Raw genomic sequence first — 21,575 nt, 5'->3', positions numbered from 1 at the left:
TTTTTTTTTTTTTTTTTTTTTTTTTTTTTTTTTTTTTTTTTTTTTTTGGTTTTTCAAGACAGGGTTTCTCTGTGGCTTTGGAGCCTGTCCTGGAACTAGCTCTGTAGACCAGGCTGGTCTCGAACTCACAGAGATCCGCCTGCCTCTGCCTCCCGAGTGCTGGGATTAAAGGCGTGCGCCACCATCGCCCGGCTGCTTTTCCAAATTTAGTTGAGTACTTTTCTTTTGAGGTCTTTGAAGAATTTTTCTGGGATTTTGATGGGCATTGCGTTGAATCTGTAGATTGCTTTTGGTGGAACTAGCTCTTGTAGACCAGGTTGGCCTTGAACTCACAGAGATCTGCCTGCCTCTGTCTCCCAAGTGCTGGGATTAAAGGCGTCGTGTGCCACCACCGCCCAGCAAGCCTTTGCTATTGACATGTTTAAAATGAAATTCTGAGGCCTTTAGCATACTTCCAATCCATAATTGATCAATTTCTGCATTCCCTTGTGCTAGAGGACCTGGCAGTCCTGTCTGGCATCAGATGTGTATGTATATGAGACAATGCCTATTTCTGATACTTCTGCCTCATTGGCATTGCCAGGCAGGGTCTTGTCATGTAGCCCATGCCGACCTTGTATTTCCTTTTTCCCATCTCCACATTCTACAGGCCGTTGAGTCAACATACCTTGCCAGTGTCTGGCTTGGGTATATCCAGATCCCGTGTCATTTAGTACTGGTAGTTCAACAGTGAATTTCGGGGCTATTGTAAGGATTAGAAAAGCGTCTACAGTACTATACGCAGGAAAGTTTACTGATTCTCCAATGTCTGTCTTCCTCTTTTCGGACTCCTTTGCTTGTGGACACTTGGTTCTGCAGGACCAGCACTGTTTCCTAAAGCCCGTTCTGACTGTCCTGGGAGGTTTTTCCTGAGCGGAGTGACTGGTGACAGTTCATATTTTCCTCGAACTATTCACGGCGTTGGAGGGTTTAGTTAAGTACTTTCCTAAACCTGTCTTATTTTGGACATTTTCCTTATTGAGTGGGAGATGCTGTTGGGGCTTCGGAGTTGGAAAAAACATTAGTCTGACAGGAACTAAACCAAAACCAAACCGCAGCCCTCTTTACTACAAGTCGGCCCTGCGACGTGTCCCCTCCGGGCCGCTACTTCCGCTAGGAGTCGCGCAAGGAAATTCCGGATGTCCGTTCTGAAATCTCACACGGAACTTTCTTCATTGCACTTCCGTTGAGCTTCGCGCTGTTGTTTGTCCTGTACGACTACCCGTCCGCAAACGAATCTAGCCCGGGAACTAAGAATCCAGGGAGAGCAGTCGCCAGCGGGGAGCTTCCGATTCCAGACGCCCTCCGGACTGGCAAGATGTGTTCCCTGGGGCTGTTTCCCCCGCCGCCGCCTAGGGGTCAAGTCACCCTGTATGAGCACAATAACGAGCTGGTGACCGGCAACAGCTATGAGAGCCCGCCTCCCGACTTCCGGGGCCAGGTGGTCCGAGTGGGGATGCAGGGCTGGGTCTGAGGAAAGTGGGGCTCAAGAGAACGAAGTGTACTTTAGGGCTGTTATTGGCCTGTAAGGGATGCCAAGGCATGTGAGGGGGTTCTAGAAGTGGTAGAGAGAAGGAAGGATGCTCTGAGCCAGGTCTCCTCTCATATCAATCCTGTGAAAAACTGTTGGGGTTGCAGATAAGGGCTAAAGTTTGTTTTTCTGTCTCACAAGTGTTTCATTTGAGAATGTGGGAAAGGGGCCGTGAAATCTCTTAGCCTAGGCCAGCTATGGATTGGAGATGGCAGGGGTTTCCGATAAGATCTGGGGAAGAGACTGACTCTTCCCCCATTCTTGAGGTATAGTGGATCAATCTTCCTGTTCTACACCTGACCAAGGATCCCCTAAAAACCCCTGGGAGGCTGGAGCATGGTACAAGAACTGCCTTCATCCATCACCGGGAACAAGTGTGGAAGAGGTGCATCAGTGTTTGGTGAGGCGAAGGGGTGTATAGGCTTGGTCTCCAGAGGCTGGAGGAGTGGGAGGCACAGCGAAGGGGTGCATAGGCTTGGACTCCAGAGGCTGGAGGAGTGGGAGGCATAAGGGGTGCATAGGCTTGGTCTCCAGAGGCTGGAGGAGTGGGAGGCACAGCGAAGGGGTGCATAGGCTTGGTCTCCAGAGCTGGAGGAGTAATGTCTCCACACCTCTGCTTTGGGCTGCTCTTGAAAAGGCTGCTTCATTCAATCTCTATCTTCCTATCTATAACAGCAGAAATCATATCAGATAGCCCATCTAAAACCCGAGGCTTTATCAGAAGCTTCGCTTATTCCGAATGGCTTGCCTTGATTTTTGGTATGATTTTACAAACCTGCTCTCAGCACCCACCTCATGCTGTTCATTATTCGTTTTGAGCTTTAATCTGAAGCTCAGGAAAGTTAGGTAAAGGCTGTATTGGTTCTTGCATACATAGGTCACATGTAAGAGCTGAAGCTGTGTTTCCTGGCCACCATTTTTAGCTGTGTAGCCTTGGAAAAGTTACTTAACTACTCTGTCCTCAAGTGAAACCTGTGTAGTATTAAATAGATGCCAAGATGGGCTGGAGAGAATGGCTCAGGAGTTAAGAGCACTGACTGTTCTTCCTGAGGACCCTTGTTCAATTCCCAGCTCCCACATGGCTGCTCTTTGCTGTCTCTAACTCCAGCTCCAGGGGACCCGACACCCATGGCCAAACACCAATGCGTGTAAATTAAAAGAGAGAGAGAGAGCCCCCTAAGTTAGTTGACATTACCAGATTGGGTTAAAAGGCACTATAAAAAAATAGATGCAAAACACTTAGAGGCCTGTCCTGGTGCATACTAATCCCTTGAAACGTTTGCTGTCACCGTTGTCATTACCGTTATCTGTAAGGAGCTACCACATAAACCGGGTGTGGTAGTGCACGCCTGTAGTCAGTCACAGAACCGGGTGTGGTAGTGCACGCCTGTAGTCAGGCACAGAACCGGGTGTGGTAGTGCACGCCTGTAGTCAGACACTGAGCAGGGGACCAACGTTGTCCTTCTTAGCTGTAAAGTAAGATTGAGGCCAGCCTGGACTCCATGAGCCTCTCAAAACAGCCAACCAAATCAAAAAGCAAACAAAACAGAAGCAGTAGGATTGTGGTGATCGTTAAATCGGACTCTGGAAGCATCCAGCCCAGTGCCTGGCACATTACAGGCATATTTACTGATCAGTTACAGCCAGCGGTTTCTTAGGTATTGCTCTTCCCCTGCTGCTGTCCTACTTGTTCCTCAAGTCTTATATTCTGCTCCCCAAGTCTCTTCTCTATTCTGGAGGTTCAGGCTACTCCACCATTTTTTCCCACTGGAGTCCTTAAGTAGCTTCTTAACTGATCCCTTTCTTCATTCTGGACTATTTTAATTTCAAATTGACCTTTCTGAAATGCTTAAGACACTCTGATGATCTGTCATTCAATGAAAGTAAGGTTGATGCTCTCTTTCTCTCCCTTCCCCCTCCCTCCCCTTTTCTCTTTTTGAGACAGGATCTCATCTTAATCAGTATATAACCCTGGCTAGACAGAACTCACTATTTTGACCAGGTTGGCTGAGGATTCACAGGGTTCTTCCTGCATGCTGGAATTAAAAGTTGTGAGCTACTACACCTGGCCAAGCCCTAACTCACCTCAGAAAGTCCACCCACAATCCATGAGATTTAGTTGCCTCACCTGTAAGTGTGTAAGTGGACAACCTGTCATTTAGGTTATTCTGATAAATGAAAGGGCCAGCCAGATTGGGAGTCAGAGGGCAGGCCAGGCATGGTAACACACCCCTTTAATCCCAGCATTTGGGAGGCAGAGGGCAGGCCAGGCACGGTAACACACACCTATAATCCCAGCGTTTGGGAGGCAGAGGCAGGTGGATCAAGGCCAACTTGCTTTACAAAGTAAGGTCTAGGGCAGCCAGGACTTTACACTGAGAAACCCTGTCTTGAAAAAAAAAAAAACAATATATGAAGTGCTTGATGCTTAGTTGCACTCATTAAACATACAGTACCTCCTTTAAAAACACAAAAAGGAGGCCTCATACTCACTTGAAATTCTAATCCTCCAATTTTTACCTGCCCGGTACTGAATTACAGGCCTGTGCTACCACGCCTGACTCGATGTGCTGGCAGGGGCTGCACCAGGGCTTTGCTCACGCTGGGCAGGTGTGCACCCTCTGTGTGTGTTTGCTGAGTGAGACCTGTTAGGGGGCTTGTGACAGAAGGAGAGTAACTGTTGTCTTTTTCTACTTGTGAGGCGTGATGTGGGCCTCTTTGGAGTCCTGAATGAAATTGCAAATTCAGAGGAAGAAGGTCAGTATCCCTCTAGTCCCCTGTACTTGTAAGCTTGTCTCCTCTTCATACTTTCCCCAAACTCACCCTGACCTGTTAGCCCATCTCCCATAGCCTGCTGTTTTCTGTCACACTCTTCTGTGTACCCTGGTGCCCCAGAGTGGGTACTGGGAAGGAAGGTGCCTAGGCCCATCCAGTGCTGGGCACAAGGATTAGAGTTTTGACTCTGTCCTCACCTAAGAACATGGCTAGTAAGATGCAGTCAGAGCTGTCTCTCTAACCCCGCAGTGTTTGAATGGGTCAAGACAGCATCCAGCTGGGCCCTGACTCTCTGTCGCTGGGCCTCCTCCCTCCATGGCTCCCTGTTCCCACACATGTCTGTAAGTTTGGCTTCCTCCCCACCTCTTTCCTTTGTGGGCAGGCCTGGGTGGGATGTGGGAAGTGAAGGTGGAGGAGAGCTGCTGTGCATGCAGTGTCTGCTGTGTTCTTACAGCTCAGGAGCGAAGATCTGATTGCTGAATTCGCCCAGGTAACTAATTGGTGAGTGCACACACTCTGGTACCTGTAGGACAGAAGTTCTGAAGTTTGGAAATTCCTTTGCGGGGAGAGAGGTCAATGCAGAGAGAGACTCCTCCATATTGTTACCTTGTTCTGCTAGTTTTAGCTCAGCTCCCTTCAAGCTAGAGTTGTTTGGAAAGAGGGAACCAAATTGGCCTGTGGGCCAGTCTGTAGAAGTGGTTTTTTGTTTTTGTTTCTAGACAGGGTTTGTATGTGTTACAGCCCTAGCTATCCTGGATGGAACGTGCTCTCTAGATCAGGCTGGCCTCGAACTCAGAGATCACCTGCCTCTGCCTCCTGTCAGGGTGTGTGTGGGGGGGTTCTTCATTGATGATTGACTTGGGAAGGCCCAACTCACTATGGTGGTCCTGTGATGTAAGACAGCAGACTGCAATCTGATGCAGTGGCATATCCTAGCACTCAGAGGCAGATGGGTCTCTGAGTTAGAGGCCAGCCTGGTCTGTATCGTGAGTTATGGACAGCTAGAGCTACATAGTGAGACACTGTCTCAAAAATAAAACAAGGGCAGGCGGTGGTGGCACACACCTTTAATCCCAGCACTTGGGAGGCAGAGGCGGGCGGATCTCTGTGAGTTTGAGGCCAGCCTGGTCTGCAGAGCTAGTTCCAGGACAGGCTCCAAAGCTACAGAGAAACCCTGTCTCGAAAAAGCCAAACAAACAAAACAAAACAACCTACCTAGCCACCTACCCCACCCCCCCTACCCTACTCCCCAGAAAAAAAGAAAGCAGACTGAGCAAGCCAGCTAATGTTGCCACAGCACAGCCTCTCCTCCAGTTCCTGCCGCAGTCCCTAGGAACCTTGGCTTCCTACCCTCATTGCTCCTGGATGCTGGGTTACAAGCTATAAGATGAAGTAAACACTTTTCTCCCCAAGTTGCTTTTGACTGTGGTGTTTCTGCATCCTCAGAAAGGAATAAAAGGAAAACTAAGCGCCCTTTCCTGTGGGAGGAAGAAGGGGGTCTGAGTAGCTGGGCTGTTGGAGGAGGAGGAGGTGCAGCTGTCTTCATTGCTCATTCCCCCGCAGGTCAAGCTGCTGCTTACGGGTCTTTGCATGGCACCCTCACACCAACAAGTTTGCGGTGGCCCTGCTGGACGACTCCATCCGTGTGTATAATGCCAGCAGGTGCGTGGCTGTGACTGTTCTCACCGTCTGCCCTTGGTGGGCTGGTCTGTAGAACTGGAACTGGTTGGGGACACTCTGTAATTGTGTCCTTTCCATATCTAACTTCTCTTTTCTGAGATGGGGTCTCTGCTAATCTTGAACTCAGAGATCCACCTGCCTCTGCTTCCTTAGTGCTGGGATTAAAGGCGTGCGCTATGATGCCCAGTATATATCTTTAATCTTCTGCTTCTGTCCTGTAATACCCCATGTGCTTGAACCCTTTTTTTCCATGCGCTTGAGCCATTTTATTATTATTATTATTATTATTATTATTATTATTATTATTATTATTTCTTTTTGATCAGATCCTGTCCTGAGGATCAGAACAGGACTTTGTATCGGCAGAGTACCAGAGTTACTGCTGAGCCTCGTCCTTAGGCCCATGGGTCAGCTTTCTTCTGTGGGGTTTTACCTTTTAGTTCTACTTTTTTTTGAGATAGGGTTTCTGGTTTTCCTTGAACTCACTCTGTAGACCAGGATGCCCTCAAACTCAGCAACCTGTCTTAGCCTGCCTCCCGAACCCTGGGATTAAAGGCGTGCCCCACCATACCAAGCCTGTTTTGACCTTCTTTTAAAATTTTTTGAAATTTTATTTATTACTTATTTTTTATAATTTATTTTTACTTTAATGAGCATTGATTGATGGTTTGTCTGCATGTACGTCTGTGTGAGGGTGTCAGATCTCCTGGAATTGGAGTAAGCTACCACGTGTGTGCTGGGAATTGAACCCTGGTCCTTCAGAAGAGCAGCCAATGTTTTTTTTTTGTTTTGTTTTGTTTTGTTTTTGTTTTTGTTTTTTTGGTTTTTTTTGGTTTTTCGAGACAGGGTTTCTCTGTGGTTTTGGAGCCTGTCCTGGAACTAGCTCTTGTAGACCAGGCTGGTCTCAAACTCACAGAGATCCACCTGCCTCTGCTAAACCATCTCTCCAGCCCCTAAATTTTATTTTGTATGTGTTTTGAGTGTTTTGGCTGCCTGTATGCCTGAGCACTGCATTATGCAGTGCCTGTGGAGGTCAAAAGAGGGCAGCATACCCCCTGGAAGCGGATACAGAGTTGTGAGCTGCCCTGGCCTCTGAGCCATTTCTCCAACACCTCGTTTTATCTTTTTAACTGGACTCAGGTTCCCTGAGCTTAGTGTCCCTGCTTTGACTCAGTTTCCCTCTCTTTACTCTAGCACTATAGTTCCCTCCCTGAAGCATCGTCTACAGAGAAACGTGGCAGCACTGGCCTGGAAGCCCCTCAGTGCTTCTGTCTTGGCTGTGGCCTGCCAGAGCTGTATTCTCATCTGGACCCTGGACCCCACCTCCTTATCCACAAGGTGAGTTTTGGCAGCCTGTCCCGAGGGTCATTCCAGGAGCCTTTGGGGGTCTACAAGTTACCCTCTTCACAGCACTTCTAGGGTTGTGGAGAAGCAGATGTAAGGTCAGGTGGGTGCTAAGATGCTTTGTCTAGACAAAGGGACAGAACTTAGAGGTTTCTGGGACCATGGGAGGACATGTCTGTGGATCAAACACTGTCATAGTTACAAAGTAGAGTAGGGACAAATAGAGACCTGAGTAGAAACCATAAAAATTGTAACAACTGCAAGTCAATGGTGGCACATGCTTGTAATCCCAGCTCTGGGAGGCAGAGGGTGGATCTCTGAGCTCAAGCCCAGCCTTGTCTACAGAGCAGGTTCTAGGACAACCAGGACTGTACAGAGAAACCTGTCTCAGGAGGAGTGGGGGATAATCTCCCTGAGAACTAAAAATAAAACCAGCAGAATTCTAAAATTGTGAATAAATAGAAACCTTGTGTCCAGCTCCAACTGTGGGAAAGCGAGAACAGTGTTCCGTGCCTGCAGCCCAAGTTACATCGGGACCCTTCAGCTCAGAAAGGCGAGCAGGAGCCGGGCAGTGGTGGCGCACGCCTTTAATCCCAGCACTTGGGAGGCAGAGGCAGGCGGATCTCTGAGTTCGAGGCCAGCCTGGTCTACAAGAGCTAGTTCCGGGACAGGCACCAAAGCTACAGAGAAACCCTGCCTCGAAAAACCAAAAAAAAAAAAAAAAAAAAAAAAGAAAGGCGAGCAGGAGTGGCGGGCGGCAGAGGAAAGGGAGGTGTGAAAGAGAATAAAAGAATTCTGTTTTATTTTTCAAGATAAGCAGTCCCCTATGTTGACCAGGCTGATCTTGAGTTCACAGCGGATGCTGGGATAAAGATGTGTACCACCATGCCTGGCCTGCCTCACTCTGCTCTCAGCTCGTCAGCATCTTGTGTCACCACGCCAGACTTCTGTCCATTCTATCTCTTTATCGTCTATCTGTCTATCTGTCTGTCTATCCATCCGAGACAGGGTTTCTCTGTGTAACCTTGGCTGTCCTTGAACTCACAGAGATCTGCCTGCCCTGCCTCCCAAGTGCTAGGACTAAAGGCACACACACACACTACCATCACTGTCCATTACTATTAATTAAGCTTAGAAATTACTTGGATTGGGGGCTGGGGAGATGGCTCAGTGGTTAAGAGCACTGACTGCTCTACCAAAGGTCCTGAGATCAATTCCCAGCAACTACATGGTGGCTCACAACCATCGGCAGTATGGTAATTCTGAGTCACGCGTCTTTGGTTGTCTATTGAGATAGGGTCTAAAAGCAACACTGAACTCAAACTTTAGTCTAGGTGAGGCTGGCCTTGAACTCCTCACCACCCTCCCCCAGTGAAAGACAACAGGAGCATACCACCACACTGCTTCCTAGGAAATTTTTTTAAAGGTTTATTTTACTTTTATTTTATTTTATTTATTTATTTATTTATTTATTTTTTGATTTTCCAAACAGGTTTTCTCTCTGTAGCCCTGGCTGTCCTGGAACTCACTCTGTAGACCAGGTTGTGCTCGAATTCAGAGATTGCCTGCCTCTGCCTCCCAAGTGCTGGGATTAAAGAGGTGCAGCGCCACTGCTGCCGATTTTTGTTTTTAATATTATGGGTGTTTTGTCTATGTGTGTATCTATGTAACATGTGCATGCAGCACCTGAGGAGGCCAGAAGAGAGTGATGCACCCTGGACTGCAGTTACAGATGATTATGAACCTCCATGTGCGTGCTGGGAACTGAACTAGATCCTCTGGAAGTGCAGCCAGTGCTCCTAACCACTGAACCATCTCTCCATACCCCTTTCTAGCAAATTAATTTTTTTTTTCCTAAGGAGAAGCCAGCAAAGTTTTATTGAGAAGTAGAGTAACCGTTCTTGTAGAAGGGAGGCTCTAAAGAAATGGGCTGACCTTTGAAATGTTTTTATTTTAGGGATGAGGAGGTGGCTCAGGAGAGAATAGTTTCAGGGGATCTAATGCCCTTTTCTGGCCATCTTGGGCAGTACATACACATAGTCACTGACATACATGCATGCAAAACAGTCATATGCATAAAATAATAAAATATTTTTGATCATGTGTATGTGTCCCATGTTACAGGGACAGTGAGTTGGAGCTCTCAAGCTGAGCTGATTTGAAAAGATAGGTGCCCTTCACTGTAAAGATGAATCATGTCCGTGGCCCAGTGGGAAGGGAAGAGCCAGGTCCCAGGGGTAGAGGTCGATTTACACACAGCTCTTTTTGGTAGACAGGAAGTTGTGGGCACATAAAGGTGGGAGATGCTCTGATAAGAAAAGGTGATTGGAAAATAAAAATTAAAAAAAAGAAAAGAAAAGAAAAGTTGATTGGTGCTGGGATTGAGAAAATAAGACCAGCAGAGGTTGGACCCTTGAGGTAATGTCCTTGGTAACCCAGCACAGTGACTCCAGCGTAAGTCTCTTAGACTCACTGTCGGGGCAGTCTTCTGGAAATGGTCTGCAGCTTCTGCCTTTTCTGTATGTATCCCTGGCTGTCCTAAACTTGCTCTGTAGAGTAGGCTGGACTCGAACTCAGGGATTCAACTGCCTTTGCCTGCCAAGTATTAGGACTAAAGTCATGTGCCACCACCACCCAGCCAGCTTCTGACTTTTAATCCTGGCTCCTGCCCTGAAAACCACAGGTTCTCTGTAGACCTTCAAATTTAAACTCCAGCATTATCATTTTCCCAGCCTGAATTGAGGTTAGAGGCTATGAATTAGGGGTTCTAGTGAAAGCAAGGAAACGGAATCATGACAGGGCGTTTTCACTTTGTATTGTGGGTGCTGGCAGAGGCCAGAAGAGGGCGTTGATCTGCTGGAGCTGTAGGTGGTTTTGAGTGTGTGTGTGTGTGTGTGCGCGTGCACACACACACATACACACAAATACACACATTGAGTGCAGGGCAGACAAGTGTTCTTAGCCATTTACCCTCTGGCTGCCTTGGTGCATTTGTTTACCATCTGTGTTCTTGTTTTTTCAAGATGGATTTTCTTTGTGTAGCCCTCGCTGTCCTGGGACTTGTTCTGCAGACCAGGCTGGCCTCGAACTCAAGAGATCCACCTGCTTCTGCCTTGCAAATGCTGGGATCAAGAGCATTTCCACCTCCCCCAACCTGTTATCATCTTTTTACCCTATCCCTTTTGTTTCTCCGCAGACCCTCCTCTGGCTGTGCTCAGGTATTGTCTCACCCTGGGCACACACCGGTCACCAGCTTGGCTTGGGCCCCCAGTGGGGGGCGGCTGCTCTCAGCCTCACCTGTCAGTGCTGCTGTTCTGGTGAGTGGTTCCCACCCTCTGTGGTGGGAAGCTTGGGGGAGTGAGATTATCTGTCTTCAGTTTATCTAGTGAAGGAGCTACCCTCAGATCTCACACTGAGGTAGCCCTCATTGTAATCATAAACCGAGGTCTTCCCTAGGCCTTTGTGCATCAAAGAGGGTGGCCTGAGTGAGCTGATTGAAACACTGAGTTTCTACACCACCTCCTTTGCCCTTAGGTATGGGATGTCTCAACAGAAATCTGTGTCCCCCTTCCTTGGTTCCGAGGAGGAGGGGTTACCAACTTGCTGTGGTCCCCAGATGGCAGCAAAGTCCTGGCTACTACCCCTTCAGCTGTCTTTCGGTGAGTGGGTGAGGAGCCAAGATTCCAGAGAAAGGCACCTGACTCTGGGGACTGCAAGATGAGACAGTCCAGGTTTGGAGCATGAAGGCCCCAGGCTGTAATCTTTGTCTTCTCTGGCACAGAGTCTGGGAGACCCAGATGTGGACTTGTGAGAGGTGGCCAACTCTCTCAGGGCGCTGTCAGGTAAGCGGGGCCTATGGCCCACAGACGCTGGGAGGAAGGGGATGTTAGTAGGCTTGGCTCCCCGCCTCTACTTCTGTCCTGCTGTAGTTCAGACCTCTTTTCTCCTGGCTTTTCCTTCCTGTCCCCAGACCGCCTGCTGGAGCCCAGATGGAAACCGACTGCTCTTCACTGTGCTGGGGGAAGCGCTGATTTACTCCTTGTCATTCCCGGACCCGTGTGGTGAGTTGCAGCACTGCAGAGGGAGACGGCAGCCTGTAGAGTGCACTGGGGGTGAAGGACGCACGGAAACCTAGGAACCTATCACTGCACATTAGAAACCTCTGCCCTTACAGGGACAGAGAAGGGTCACGTTGGAGGTGCGAAGTCAGCAACAATTGTGGCAGATCTTTCTGAGACAACAATACAGACCCCAGATGGAGAGGAGAGGTGGGTTTCAGTGCCCGTGGGAGGAGGGGTGAGGAGTCGGGAGAGCCACACTGACTGCACCTGTCCTGGCCTGGCACAGGCTCGGAGGAGAGGCCCACTCCATGGTTTGGGACCCTAGTGGTGAACGCCTGGCTGTGCTCATGAAAGGTGAGGAGTAAAGAGAATGGGGCTTTGTTGAGACGGGGTCTCTTTGATTAGCCCTGGCTGTCCTAGAACTTACAGAACTTACTCACTGGATTAAAGGTGTGTGCCATTACACCCACTAGAGAAAAGGTGCCTTTTTTAAGCCACAGCCTAACAGACTCGACAGCACCAGCGCTGTTGTTGCTGTTGTTCTCTGCCCTTGCCCTCTGGGACCTGGCTTCTAGAGTTTCCTGTAGGGGGACCCAGCCAATCACCTTGCTAGCAGGGGGCGGGGTCCCCCGAGGATATTTTTTACTTAAGATTGCGGGTGCGCTCCCAGCGGCTTCTTCTGCTTTCCTGTTCTCCACAGGAACCTGTGGTTCTGTAAGTCTATTTCCCCATTAAAGCTGTATATATTTTTACAATCTGTCTGCATTCATTAGGGGGGACCCAGCCAATCACCTTGCTAGCAGGGGGCTGGAGAGATGGCTCAGAGGTTAAGAGCATTGCCTGCTCTTCCAAAGGTCCTGAGTTCAATTCCCAGCAACCACATGTGGCTCACAGCCATCTGTAATGTGGTCTGGTGCCCTCTTCTGGCCTGGAGGCATACACACAGACAGAATAATGTATATATAATAAATATTTTCAAAAAAAGGTGGGGGAATTAACTGGTTTGATAGGATGATTGGTATTTGTGAATTACTGATTTTAGAAAATTGTATTGGTACTGTTTCTTGTATATTGATATATTGAATATTGAATGTGAGTGTTCCTACCTCTATTTTTGTATAAGAGTATGCTTATAACTTTATATTGTTTTGATACATCTACCATATTAAAAGTACATTTCTATCTACCTCTGATACTATTTATATATTGACATTGTTTACAGTTGAAGATCATTGTCTTCATATATTGCACAGTTGTTTATTCTTAGTCTTCAAGTTAGATAGGTATTGAGAATTATATGTTTGTCATATTTATTTTTAGGTTAATCAGGTTTTTTAGATACATAGAGATTATATTTAGTATAAATAGTATGATCTTCAGCCTCTTCGAAGAACTGTAGAAAAATGGCCTTTAATCTAACCTAGAATTCTGTGCTAATGAGACACAATTACTCCTGGCAACACCACTCTACTCCCGAGAGAACGTTGAGCACCAAAGACACTCCACTGGGAGCTTGTCTTCTTGGCAGAACTGGCCTTTGGGTTAAGAAAAGCCCATACCTCAACTACTGACAAAGATACAGAATATCCAGAAGTGGATGAAACAGGATTGTCTTATCTTGCCAAGACAGGGTAGGATAGTTCTAAGAAAGTTCCTTGCTTTTAATAATGGTATGTCAGTTATGTTAGGCCTTAGCCAAAGTTGGTTGACTCAACATTGCAAACGAGACTTTGGGTGATTGCCCAGGTAGTCAGTTGTCTCTGTCATTTGTTGCACATTTTGGAAATCTCTCGTTTGTTAAGTAATATTAATTCCCTTCTCAGATCTTTGACGGAGTTGAAGATTAGATAATTGTAGTTACTCTCTACATTAGATTTTTTGAAATAGAACGTTTAGTATATTTATTATTTGTTCCTATTGTATATAGTTGTATTTGGTTTGGCTCTATCTTATTTAGACAAAAAGGGGAGTTTCCTGTATTAGCTGAACCTTTTCTTACAGGAAACCCACGGGTACAGGATGGGACTCCCATCATCCTCCTTTTTCGAACTCGGAACAGCCCTGTGTTTGAGCTTCTTCCCTGGTAAGTACTGAGCAGACGTGTGGGTCTGGCCTACGCAGCACGTCCCCACATATAGCTACACAAACTTCCCGCTGCCCTTGGCCTCACCTCTTCCCCTTCTTGCCACAGTGGCATTATTCAGGGGGAACCAGGAGCCCAGGCTCAGCTCATCACTTTCCATCCTTCCTTCAACAAAGGGGCCTTGCTCAGTGTGGTGAGTAGACAAGGGCTTGGCTGTGTGCGCATGAGCATGCTCTGTAGGGTCTCCTGGATGGCTAGAGACCCAGTGGTTTGGGCCTGTCATAGGCCACTTCTAGGTCCATGCTCTTGACTCCTTTTCCTACCTGTTTTCTGCAGTGCTGGTCCACAGGCCGAATCGCCCACATCCCTCTGTACTTTGTCAATGCCCAGTTTCCACGCTTTAGCCCAGTCCTTGGCCGGGCCCAGGAGCCCCCAGCTGGAGGTGGAGGCTCTATTCATGAAGTACCACTATTTACTGAGACACCACTAACGTCTGCCCCTTGGGACCCTCTTCCAGGACCGCTACCTCCTCAGCCCCACTCCCCTCACTCCCATGTGTAAATAAAGCCTCTGGGTTCTGTTCGTCTTCTAGTATGTTGCTGGGTATAGTAGAAAAAAAGGAGTGGGACCACGGGCCAAGATTCCACTGTCTCTTTCTAGCTACCTGCAAATTTGATCAAGCTATTTAGTCCTCTGATGGCTTCCTTTTTCTTCTTTTTTTAAGATTATGTCTATGGTGTTCTGCCTGCATGCCAGAAGAGGGCACCATATCTCATTCTAGATGGCTGTGAGCCAGTATGTGGTTGCTGGGAATTGAACTTAAGACCTCTGAAAGAGCAGCCAGTGCTCTTAACCTGTGAACCATCTCTTCTGCCCTTTAAGATTTAATATTTATGTGTGTGTCACATGTGTCTAGTGCCCACAAAGTCAGTAGGGGGTGTTGGATTTTCTGGAACTGGAGTTATAGACAGTTATGTGATCTGCTGTGTGGGTGCTGGGAATCGAATCTGGCTCCTCTCCTAGGGCAACAATACTCTTAACTGCTGAGCATCTGCCCAGCCCACTGATGGCTGTCGGTGTTTGCAGAGCTGAGAAGTGGTGGGACAGCCCTATGCTAGGGCTGTCCATAGGATGTTGTACTTACTAAGTCTGAGAAAATGACTGGGCTGGTAGATAAGGGCCTGGGTCGGTGAGAGATGAAATTTTATTAGACTGCAGAATTTGTAAGGGGCGTAGTTGCTGGGTGCTGGGCAAGAGTGGCACGGGCCATGTTTAGGGCACCTTCTCGAGTGTGGTGCCCACCAATGAAGCCACTGGCATGGACGAAGATGCAGCCAGGGATCCCACTGACTTGGTCCAGGGCCTCATCCCGAAGTCCTCGCCATGGCTCTGGCAGGGGCAGCCTATGTAAGAACAAAGGAAGGCATGAGTAGCTAAGGGTGTCAGACTCCAACAGTGCTGAAACACCTGAAGGCAGGCAGGGTAGTTTTGGGGGACTCACCGGCTTTGGAATGAGTGAGGCTCCTTGGGTACACATTGGACTCGCCACTGTCCAGCCTGATCAGTGTAGATAACAAAGGTGATGGCCACTGGTGGGGACAGCTCAGATTCTAGGTGGTAGAGATGCTCTTTCCAAGGGCATCCGCCTTCTGCAAGTTCCACTACCTTCCCACTTGGGTCCACCTGAAAGGGAAACAGTATGTGGCTAGGTCTGTGTAGGAGCAGGAGGCCCAGTTGACCAGATGGCCCAGAAGCATCCCTGGCCCTCAGGCCACCTGCCCAGTTTACCTTGAATCGCTGGGCCAGGGCCTCTTCTACCAATGCCCGGGCTGGCAGCCAGCTATGCTGGTAGAAATTCAGTCTCTGTAGAAACTCTTCTTGTACCAGGTCCATTGCACGCCTGAACCCTGCCTGGGAATGATGAAATCACAGAACATGATCCCAGGCCTTGGATGGAAGGCATCTGTCCTTCCTTTGTCCTCGAGTTCTACTGTGACCCAGGCCAGCTCACCTCGGTGTCTTGGTTGGGCTGGTTCCAGGTGGGGTTGAGCCGAGCGACCCGAGCGCTCAGTGTAGTGGTCAGTGCATACCGCGGCTCCCCTTCTTCCCACTGCGAGATCCCATTGTCCACTGCGTCTACCTCTTCCACGAAGTTCTCATACATCTAAAGAGCAGGGAGAGGTAGGCTGAGCATGCCATCATGGTAAAGTTGGTATTGGTTTCAGAGTGTAAACACTTCCTCACAACAGCCCCGAGTGTTTCACCATTGACCAGATGGGAGGAGGAGGGAAGACAGCGGCTTGGAGTTAGGGCTCAGATTCGGGTCACCTGAAGATGTATGCCCAGGGGGCTTGCTGACTTTATTTCATTGAAGTTTTTTATATATTTTGTGTATGGGTGCTCTGCATGTACACCTGCAGCCAGAAGAGGACGCCAGATCTCATTATAGGTAGTGAGCCACCGTGTGGGAATTGAACCTCTCCAAGAGCAGCTGGGCCAACCTTCCAGCCCTCATAACAAAATTAGCTGGGCATTGTGGCACACACGTTTAATCCTAGCACTCAGGAGGCAGAAGCAGGCAGATCTCTGGCCTGCTTGGTCTACAAGCCAACCTGGTCTACATTATGAGTTCCCGGACATCCAGGCCTACATAATGAGATGTAAGCTCAAAAAAAAAAAAAAAAAAAAGTTGTTTTGCTTGTATGTATGCCTGTGCACAGTGTGTATGCCTAGTGCCAGTGGAGGCCTGAAGAGGGCATCAGATCCCCTGAAACTCACAGATGTTTGTGAACCATCGTGGATGCTGGAAACTGAATCCTGTCCTCTGGAAGTGGATCCCGTGCTCTTTTCCAGCCTGGCTATGATTTTTTTTTTTTTTTTTTTTTTTTTTTTGGTTTTTCGAGACAGGGTTTCTCTGTGGCTTTGGAGCCTGTCCTGGAACTAGCTCTTGTAGACCAGGCTGGTCTCGAACTCACAGAGATCCACCTGCCTCTGCCTCCCGAGTGCTGGGATTAAAGGCATGCGTCACCATCGCCCGGCCTGGTTATGATTTTGAACAGGGATTTCAGTTCCTATGTACGATTGTGGAAATGGATTCCTGGGCCAAGGAAGGGAAGAGTATGTGGGCTAAGTAGGCTGCAGAGCAAATGAATGAGACAGTAAAAGGTCTGGCAAATACAGTGGGAAAGTGATGGACATTAAGAGCTGAGACATGGGGCTTTGAGATGAGGCCATGTGTTTCAGCTTATACAATACGTACCATATGTTATCAGCACATGCCATACAACTTATACCATTATGTTAGGAGCTGCAGCATTTGAGTTTGAAGAAAAGTTTGAATACACCTCAAATCCTAGGGCAGAACCAGCACAAGCCATTCATGACAAACTCCCCTCCCTACAAAATGCACTTCCATACCAGTCCCACACATGATGTGTACAAAGAGCACTAGTCTCAGAGAGAATAAAAAGTAAACTTCTCTCTGCACAGCACCCCTTGTCTCTACCAAGGCCTTGATAGTCGCTTAAAACTGGCTAAATCAGCTACTTAGAAAACCCATCAGCAGCCGGGCGATGGTGGCGCATGCCTTTAATCCCAGCACTTGGGAGGCAGAGGCAGGCGGATCTCTGTGAGTTCGAGGCCAGCCTGGTCTACAAAGGGAGTTCCAGGACAGGCTCCAAAACCACAGAGAAATCCTGTCTCGAAAAACCAAAAAGAAAAAAAGAAACCCATCAGCAGAGGAAACAAATGACCCCAGTGTTTAAAGCCTTGCCATTCACAAAACTGTTTACCCTAGTCACTTCTTCCCCTCTGGCACAACAAACGGGAGCAGATGCTGGACAACTAAGCTTGAGGCCTGAACTCAGCAGCCTACCTGCAAAGCTGAACCTCGGGGTGATGGAGACTGGATGGATCTGAGGATTGACCAGTGAATTTCACAGGAATAGGGTTAAATGTTGTCCTCGGTACTGTTTGGCCTGAACTTGGAGATGCTTCTGCAATCTGTCCTTTCCTCCTGAGCCTGCCAACTCCTGCGCACCAGTGAATTATGGAGATACTGAGAGATGTACGATAGCCAGGTGTACAATAACATCTCTGAGCCTGATGCCTTCGAGTATAAGCAGCCTCACCTGGTTACTCGGAGATATCGAGTGACTCTTGTTAGTTTGGTGAGGTTTTTGAGTCAGGATCCAGATTGGCCTGGGCCTCAAGATCCTCCTGTCTAAGTCTCTCAAGTGTTGGGTGAAGTGTGTATACCACCACGCCTGGAATAATTGGGCTTCTTTTTCTTTTTTTCTTTTTAAATGTATGGCAGAACCTATCTCAAAATAATAAAGTAGTAAGACCCCTTTCCTAAACACTAATGTCCAGTCCTCTCCACTCCAGGATGTAGGCTGGGAAGGCACAAAGGACATACCTGATGGGGAGACTTAACCGTTGGGTCCCTGTGGTGGGCTGAGTAAGAATGGCCCCTACAGGCTTATATATTCGAATGCTCCGGCATTAGGAGTGAGGCTACTCGAGAAAGCTTAGGAGGTGTGGCCTTGTTGGAGGAAGTCAAAAGATAAGCCTTGCCTGCCCACCTGGATGTAGAATTCGCAGCTACTTCAGCATTGTCTGCCTGCATGCCAATACGCTCTCCACCATGAGGATATGGACTAAACCTCTGAAACCATACCCTACAGAGTTGCTGTGGTCATGGTGTCTCTTCACAACAGAACCGTGACTAGGACAGTCCCCCAGTCAGTGACTGGCCTTGTCCAGTGCTGCATCACCTGTGCCATTTCTGGCCAGCTGGGTGGGGTGTAGACACAGTCCCTACCTTGTCATAGAGGGTGTCCACCACGCTGTCCTCTTCACTAGTGCCCAGCAACTGGGCCAGTAGCTTATGCCCGAAGTGCAGATAGACAAGTCCCGCACTGCTCAGCTTCGTCTGCCATGGCTTCCCAGGGCACAGGGAACTCATGGTTTCTGTAAAAGTCCTGAGGAGCACAGGGAGGGGCTGCAGTGGAGGAGCCGGTCCAAGAGTCTAGTTAAGTGCGCAAGTTTATATCCCGGGTATCAGCAGGATGGGAAAAGGAAACCCACTCGAATTATGTTGGCTTTTCCAGGCCTTGGTTGAAAGTTTACATTCCTGCATTCACTCGACAACGGCTGGAACCCATCGCTTACTGTATGCCAGGCTCTATGTTTTGCAACCTAAGCTCCTATCCTTTAAAGTTCGCGTAGGGACCTGGCAAACAGCAGCAGCTGTGACTCACAGAACCTCGAGGACCCGACCTCCAGGTGCTCAAATCCTTTATGTAAAATGAGACAGCGTTTGCCTTAGAAGACACACATATTTTTGTTTTGGTTTGGTTTTTGGAGTCAGGGTTTCTCTGGGTAGCCCTGGCTGTTCTGGAACTCACTCTGTAGACTAGACTGGTCTCAACTCAGGAGATCTGCATGCCTTTGATCCCAAGTGCTAGGATTAAAGGAATTTGATACCACAACCAGCTATAAAATTTTTCTCTTGGGACTGGAGAGATGGCTCAGTAGATAAGACCACTGACTATTCTTTCGGAGGTCCTGAGTTCAATTCCCAGCAACCACATGTGCTCACAACCATCTGTAATGAGATCTGGTGCCTTCTTCTGGCCTGCAGACATACATGCAGACAGACACTGTATAGATAATAAATAAGTAGATAAATTAAAAAAAAATTTTTTTCTCTTGATGGTTTTTTTTTTTTTGGTTTTTCAAGACAAGGTTTCTCTGTGTAACAGTCCTGGCTGTCCTGGCTTTGTAGACCAGGCTTGCATTGAACTCCTTGAGATCCACCTGCCTCCGAAGTGCTGGGACTAAAGGTGTGTGTGTGCGGCCACCACCCGGCTTGGAAATAGGTCTTATTGATCCAGGCTCAAACTTGCTCACAAATGATGACCTTTAACTCATGACCTTCCTGTCTTTACTTCCTAAGTGTTGGGGCCTTATTCTTCCACCTGCATCTTTTCTTTTTATCTTTCTTCCTTTTTTTTTTTTTTTGAGACAGGATTTCTCTAGTCCTGGAACTAGCTCTTGTAGACCAGGCTAGCCTGAACTCAGAGATCGGCCTCCCGAGTGCTGGGTAAAGGTGTGCAGCACCACTGCCCAGCCTCCTCCTGTATCCTTTCGATCATCTCTAGATCACCTGCGATGTCAGGTAAGCGGGTGTCATACTTTAGAGACAAGGAAGTCTACATCCCGTGCAGATGCTCTTTACTTACATATTTACTTAAAATAAAAAGCAGCAGCAGCCAGGTGGTACACAGCTTTAATCCCAGCACTCGGGAGGAAGAGCGGGTGGATCTCTGAGAGTTCCAGGGCAGCCAGGGCTACAGAGAAGCCTCAATAAACTGCAAACAAACACAACAGAAGGGAGAACATTTTCTTAAATTGGAAGGGAGAGTTGAGAAATTTTGGAGGTGGGAACATGAAGAAACAGGAAAAGTTTATTCTCTTTTAGGAAAAATGGGGACGCTGACCGAAGTGTGAGCACGGGTTTGAGGTGTGGGAGAAGGGGCGCACTTCATTTCTGTGATACAACGCCTGACAGAGGTCAACACAGGATCAACGTAGCTTATGGTCCACCACAGCAGGGAAGGGGCAGGAGCTTACACAGCAAGTCACATCTCACCCACAGGCAAAAGCAGAGAAAAAACAGGCACATGCACGCTTCTAGTGCTTGGCTTCCTTCTGACTCGTGGAGGCCAGGATTTAATGCCTCCCACTCAATCAAGGTAATCAAGATGTCCCGCGAAATGCCCACAGGCCAGCCTGATCTAGATAATCCCTCACTGAACCAATTCCAGGTGAGTGTCAACTGAAAATTAAAACTAGCCATCACGGAGCTAGCGATGGCAAAGAGCTGGCTGCTCTTGCAGTAGAGGCAAGTTCAATCCCCTACATCCAAGTGACAGCTCACAACCCTCCTTAACCCCAATTCCAGGGTATCCTGACACCTCCTGACCTCTGTGGGCGTCAGTACACTTGGTGCAGACATGAATGCAGGCCAAACATCCATACACATAAAATAAAAAAGCAGCCGGGCGGTGGTGGCGCACCCCTTTAATCCCAGCACTCCGGAGGCAGAGGCGGGCGGATCTCTGTGAGCTCGAGAACAGCCTGGTCGACAAGAGCTAGCTCCAGGGCAAGCTCCAAAACTACAAAGAAACCCTGTCTTGAAAAACAAACAAAAAAATAAAAATAAAAAAGCAAAAGGTCCTTGAATTAGAAGGACTGAACTGCCTGCTGCAAGGCCAAGGGTTAAAGCAGGGGAGGCCTGCCTGTGGGGGTTTCAGTCCCAGGGCAATTAAGGGCGATTCAACGATGAGGCAGCGATGAAGGAGGGATTGCAGCACAAACGAAAGTTAGGAAAGCCAGAGAACAGGTGTGTGTGTGAACTCACCTCTGGTGATGATCATAACGGTGTTTCAGAGGGTTGTACTCGCCACCCACATCCACCACGATGTCACACGAAGCCAGTTTTTCAGGGTCCCGAGTCCGTACAATTTCTGCATCCTGCAGACATAAGAGGGGCTGTCAGGCAGCAGAGGATTGAGGCTGGGTCTCTAAGGGGATGTGTCTAGGGAGGTCGTGCTCAGGGGAAGCAAACACTAGAGGGTACCCAGCCAGTTAGGTTCGCAGGCGGTCCGTACCCTGTACTCGGGCAGGAGTCGGAGTAACGCGCAAGCCAAAGCCTCGTCGCAATGGAAGGTGCCGTTGTGCGTCCCGATTCGGGGTGGTGCCATGGGGTTGCAGCGAGGCCTTTTAGGGGGCGAAACGGACTCTTGACCGATTAAACGACGCTGGGTTTGGAGAACGGACCGCAGAGGCAGCAGCAGTGTTAGGACACCATGCAGGAAACGAAAACCCATACGGTTCGCTCCACGGGAAGGTCGACCCGGAAGAGGAAGTGTCTAGTGCAGCTCCACTTCCGCCCGCAAGCCGTCCCCACGGCAACCCAGAAAAATGCGTGCACTTTCTTCCCGTTTCTGAGAGCCCAAGGTGGAACCTCTAAAGGCAGTGTAATTGGCCCATTTTC

The 21,575-nt window shown here is 48.4% G+C and overlaps 2 protein-coding genes across 4 annotated transcripts; one reads left to right on the top strand and one right to left on the bottom strand.

Moving 5' to 3' along the window:
• The first annotated feature begins 1,241 nt into the window (after window positions 1-1,241).
• Aaas (aladin WD repeat nucleoporin) lies at window positions 1,242-14,082 on the top strand. Of its 3 annotated transcripts, XM_057792734.1 has the most exons (16): window positions 1,242-1,480; window positions 1,843-1,970; window positions 4,272-4,327; window positions 4,595-4,686; window positions 4,800-4,846; window positions 5,909-6,007; window positions 7,220-7,363; window positions 10,566-10,686; window positions 10,904-11,028; window positions 11,151-11,211; window positions 11,340-11,430; window positions 11,544-11,637; window positions 11,717-11,784; window positions 13,432-13,513; window positions 13,622-13,706; window positions 13,850-14,082. In XM_057792734.1, the coding sequence occupies exons 1-16, from the start codon at window positions 1,358-1,360 to the stop codon at window positions 14,072-14,074; spliced, it is 1,641 nt and encodes a 546-aa protein (XP_057648717.1). In that variant the 5' UTR covers window positions 1,242-1,357; the 3' UTR covers window positions 14,075-14,082. The 3 variants fall into 3 exon arrangements, with proteins under 3 accessions (XP_057648717.1, XP_057648718.1, XP_057648719.1); XM_057792735.1 differs by lacking the exons at window positions 11,544-11,637; window positions 11,717-11,784; XM_057792736.1 differs by lacking the exons at window positions 4,272-4,327; window positions 4,595-4,686; window positions 4,800-4,846.
• A 605-nt stretch (window positions 14,083-14,687) lies between these two features.
• Window positions 14,688-21,515, bottom strand: Myg1 (MYG1 exonuclease). The gene is made up of 7 exons (XM_057792315.1): window positions 21,190-21,515; window positions 20,940-21,052; window positions 18,336-18,495; window positions 15,525-15,677; window positions 15,302-15,424; window positions 15,015-15,196; window positions 14,688-14,916 (listed from the first exon to the last, which is right to left on the bottom strand). The coding sequence occupies exons 1-7, from the start codon at window positions 21,406-21,408 to the stop codon at window positions 14,721-14,723; spliced, it is 1,146 nt and encodes a 381-aa protein (XP_057648298.1). The 5' UTR covers window positions 21,409-21,515; the 3' UTR covers window positions 14,688-14,720.
• Window positions 21,516-21,575: the final 60 nt, after the last annotated feature.

This window comes from Chionomys nivalis, chromosome 17 (assembly GCF_950005125.1).
Source record: "Chionomys nivalis chromosome 17, mChiNiv1.1, whole genome shotgun sequence".
Lineage (NCBI taxonomy): Eukaryota > Metazoa > Chordata > Mammalia > Rodentia > Cricetidae > Chionomys > Chionomys nivalis.
The sequence above is the reverse complement of the archived record's forward strand: the minus strand, read 5'-3'. Positions and strand labels throughout refer to the sequence as shown.